The sequence below is a fragment of the Hippocampus comes genome, unplaced genomic scaffold (assembly GCF_001891065.2).
Source record: "Hippocampus comes isolate QL1 unplaced genomic scaffold, H_comes_QL1_v1.1 scaffold180, whole genome shotgun sequence".
Taxonomy (NCBI): domain Eukaryota; kingdom Metazoa; phylum Chordata; class Actinopteri; order Syngnathiformes; family Syngnathidae; genus Hippocampus; species Hippocampus comes.
This window is the reverse complement of record NW_017805076.1, coordinates 575,978-579,856: the sequence shown is the minus strand read 5'-3', so window position 1 is coordinate 579,856 and position 3,879 is coordinate 575,978. Positions and strand designations below refer to the sequence as shown.

General features: G+C 43.0%; 1 protein-coding gene across 1 annotated transcript in view; it reads right to left on the bottom strand.

The window, feature by feature from the left end:
- dnajc24 (DnaJ (Hsp40) homolog, subfamily C, member 24) overlaps positions 1-3,455 on the bottom strand; it is a 20,611-nt gene extending 17,156 nt beyond the window's left edge. The window contains exons 1-2 of the mRNA XM_019865266.1: positions 2,995-3,455; positions 2,688-2,791 (exon numbers count right to left, since the gene is read on the bottom strand). Coding sequence (XP_019720825.1) covers positions 2,688-2,791; positions 2,995-3,025 — 135 coding nt within the window. The 5' untranslated portion in view covers positions 3,026-3,455. The remainder of the gene's footprint in view (positions 1-2,687; positions 2,792-2,994) is intronic.
- Between the last annotated feature and the right edge of the window lie 424 nt (positions 3,456-3,879).

Genomic DNA, 3,879 nt, shown 5'->3' with positions numbered 1-3,879 from the left:
TCATCGTCATTATTCTCATTCAGAGTTTGCTTCGTGTACAATTCACTGAGGGCACGGGCAAAGAATAGGAATCTAGAGGGCTAAGGGAAGCACTTTAAAACGGTACGTGTGAGCTACGATAGTCAACAGGCTGCAAAAGTGCATCGCTTGGTTCCGTGTTTGGCTTCTCATCATGCTGCGCGTGCGTGCGTGCGTGTGCGTGCGTGGGTGCGTGCGCGCGTCTGTGTGTGCGTGTGTGTGTGTGTGTGTGTGTGTGTGTGTGTGCGCATGTGTGCGCGTGAGTGCGCGTGCGCGGTAAGGGGCGATCCGGGGAGGGTGGTTGAACGAAAAGTAGATCTTCGGTCCAAAAAGTTTGGGCACCCCTGCTGTAAAGCTTTCCATCCTCTCGATCCGTATAGAATGACATCGTCACACACTGTACACAGAGCTTTACCGGCGACATCGAGCTTTTTCACGAAATCCGACACAAGCACAATGGTTCCTCTTTACTGTTTCCTACTGGGGACACCGTCAGCTTTCTATCCAACCAGTCCCATTGAAACGTGTTTTTCAGAGCCGCATCTATCTGACGCACTTTAGCTTCGCCGCTCGATAACATTCGGCATTCGCGAGAAAGAGGTTTAGGAAGGCGAACACGGATTGGTTGTGATTTATATTTGCCGATATAGCGACCAATCACAACAAGTAAGACATCATACACGTCCAATCACAGGGCTGTTTACAATTGGAAGATGGAAAGACTGATCGGGAGAGCTCATGAAAACTCCACGATAAGGTACCTGACCCCCCTAAAATTTTCTCAACGGATTTAGACGATTCACAAAAATGATCAATTTAAGAAATAAAACGGCGGATTTCCGCGTATCCGCGGAAAATTGCCATCACTGTTAAAATAACAATAACATACGGTATATCTATACTGTAAATTCCGATTTGGCTAGAGTCAAATTTTAAATATCACACACAGCGCACCAAAAGAGGTTGCAATCACAGCCTGTTGCCAGTCAGCACACCATGGCATGTCTCGCTAAATACCTAGCCAGAGCAAACAGAGAACATGTTATTCGCTAGCACGAGTACATTACTAGGTATGACATCACGCATGGCTCCACACCAGGGTTGGGGAGGCAAAAGCCCCAAGAAATCCTGGGGTCATTCTCTCTCTCTCTCTCTCTCTCTCTCTCTCTCTCTCTCTCTCTCCTCTCTCGCTCACCCGCAACACCAAGAGCCCCTCCAAAATTTCTCAAGATTTTGGCTCATCTCACACAGTAATTTTGGTCATAAAAAGTCGGAAATCTGTCAATTGGCGGAAAATTCTCCCCCCTGGTACCAATGCTTTAAAACTGGCAATTGACCTGTGACTGGCTGGCAATCAGTTCAGGGTGTACCTGCTGCCCGAAGACAGCTGGGATAGGCTTCAGCGTGCCCACAAGGCGCGTGAGAATAAACAATTCAGATAATGGATGGACGGAGAAAAGCAATGACAAAAATGATTTTGTTTATTGCCCCACCTTCACCTTCACCACCAATATGGTGTCATTCAGTTTTAGTGGCCGTTTGGTTTAACTTGACTTCTATGTCTAAAAACGTTGGGTCAGTGGTCCGGAATTGTGGAATAATGGCAAGGTGTTTGCTACTAGTGTACCATTGACTTTTGTGGGCCACTAAACCTGGGTGTTTTTTTTTGTTTGTTTTTAATCACTCAGCACAGGCTCATGGCCCCTTTCGACAAAACAAAAATCTGAAGTGACACCCAGTGGAAAGAAAATATATCCTGTCACCCAGGTGCAGTTATGACTCTTAAAATCTACAGTGAAGTAAATGGTTGGCCACGGCAAAATCAGCATTTCATGTATGCAGATATAGATTTCAGTAGTATGTGTCCTGATTAAGAACGGAAGGCGGGAACATATTACTCCAATTATAAAATCTCTGAATTGGCTCCTCTGTTTGTTTCAGCATTCATATTAAATTATTGTTACTGTTTGTTAAATGTCGTAATGTTCAAGGGCCTTCATTTCTTGCAGAAGTCCTTTTACTGTATGAACCCTCGTGAACTCTGAGATCCTCTGGCAATATCCTTTTAATCATTCCAGAAGTCAAATGGCCACCATTTGTGGAATAGCGTGCCAGAGAAACTTAGGGCTTCAGACACGTTCATGTTTTTAAGAACGCGCATGTGTGTGTGTGTGTGTGTGTGTGTGTGTGTGTGTGTGTGTGTGTGTGTGTGTGCGTGTGAGAGAGTGTGTCTACAGGTTTTGATTTTCTTAGGTGAGTTTGGTGTGCAAGGAGGGTTGTTTTTTTAACTCATGTAAAACACTTTTGAGTTGCATATCTTGTATGATACGCTACATAAATAAAGATATTTATGCAACATATTTTGAACATGCAGGGAACGTTGATGTACTCAAGAAATCATACGTCATTTCTCAACTACCATGCTGAGGAGTATGCGAAGTACCAGGGAGATAAGACAGAGCATCGAGTCACCTTGGGTTGTCTTGTTCACATTCTGAAGAACTGTTAATGTTCTCAACTGTAATTAATAATTGAATTAGTTGTACTTTTTTGGGAATACAAGATGCGGTCCATATACACTTAGATAATCTCCTGTGACAACGGATTGACAAACAGAGAGAGAGAGAGAGAGAGAGAGAGAGAGAGAGAGAGAGAGAGAGAGAGATTACCTGTAAAACCAGTTTCTGATATCTGTGTCGGAGCTGGTGGACGGAATCTGAAGGGCTGGCTCCGAGAACAGAATACAGATCCTTCTCTGCTATCTCATACATACCTAGAATAAAACATCGATCTTAACAGAAACCAAACAAGGCAAACAATCATGGCCAACTCGACTCATTTAATTTTAGTTCTGGTCAGAATTAAGCGTGCCTTTTTCCACATATGGTATATATAGGCAGTATTGGCTTGTCAACAGGGGTAACTCATAATAGAAATCACAAAGTGTATTCGCTGAAATTCACCAAGTGTTCAAACCTGGGGAAACGCTGTTGTCATTCGCCATCATTTTCAAGGGATGTCACGATCCGTCCATTCTTGAGAGCTAAGGCGTCCGCTGTTTTTGTGAATCCGCAGGAAAAACGGGTGCAAAGAAAGAGTTCCGCTTCTCAACACCGACACCCGTACACATAGCTGGAGTTTTTTTTTCTCTCTTTCGTTCAAGAAAGACGATTGAATTTACAGTGCAGAAGTGCCAATTTAATGCTTATATCCGATTTCTGTGTGGATGTTACACTCGAATTTCAAGCTACCCAAATATGACGTCGTTGCTTACAGTCACTCACACAGGCGCACTAGTGTCAATCATAGTCCGGTAAAGTGAGCAACAGAGTTTAACTCCAGAATGCAACGTCATTACAACACAAACACAATCTCTGTAATGTAGCCGAAGAGCTCCAACTTGAATTTCAGCTATATAATTTGTGGGCTGAACAGTTAATGTCTGGTCGTGCTTTTTCAACAGGTTTCGCTGAGACGCGTGCCCAGGGACCGTCAACAAATAGCAACCACCGACAAGAAAACAAACTACTGTACTGTACTGTATTACAAATCAATAACTTCGTCATCATTCATTGTCGTGTTTCTTCAATAATAACACACAGAAGATATCCAGCTGGTAACAGTACAACCCTCATTTTGTAGAAAAAGAATTCAGATTTTAGAAGAGTTTGTATCAATCCTCAAGAATTTCATGAGTGTACTATACATCAGGGGCGTCAAACTCATTTTAGTCGCTGGCCAATTTGGAGTTACACCTTCCCTCGGAGGGCCGTTATGACAGTGAAACCACCAAATTATCACTTGTACACAACAAATTAATAGATTACTAGTTTTGAAATAAGTCAATGATAATAGTTTGTT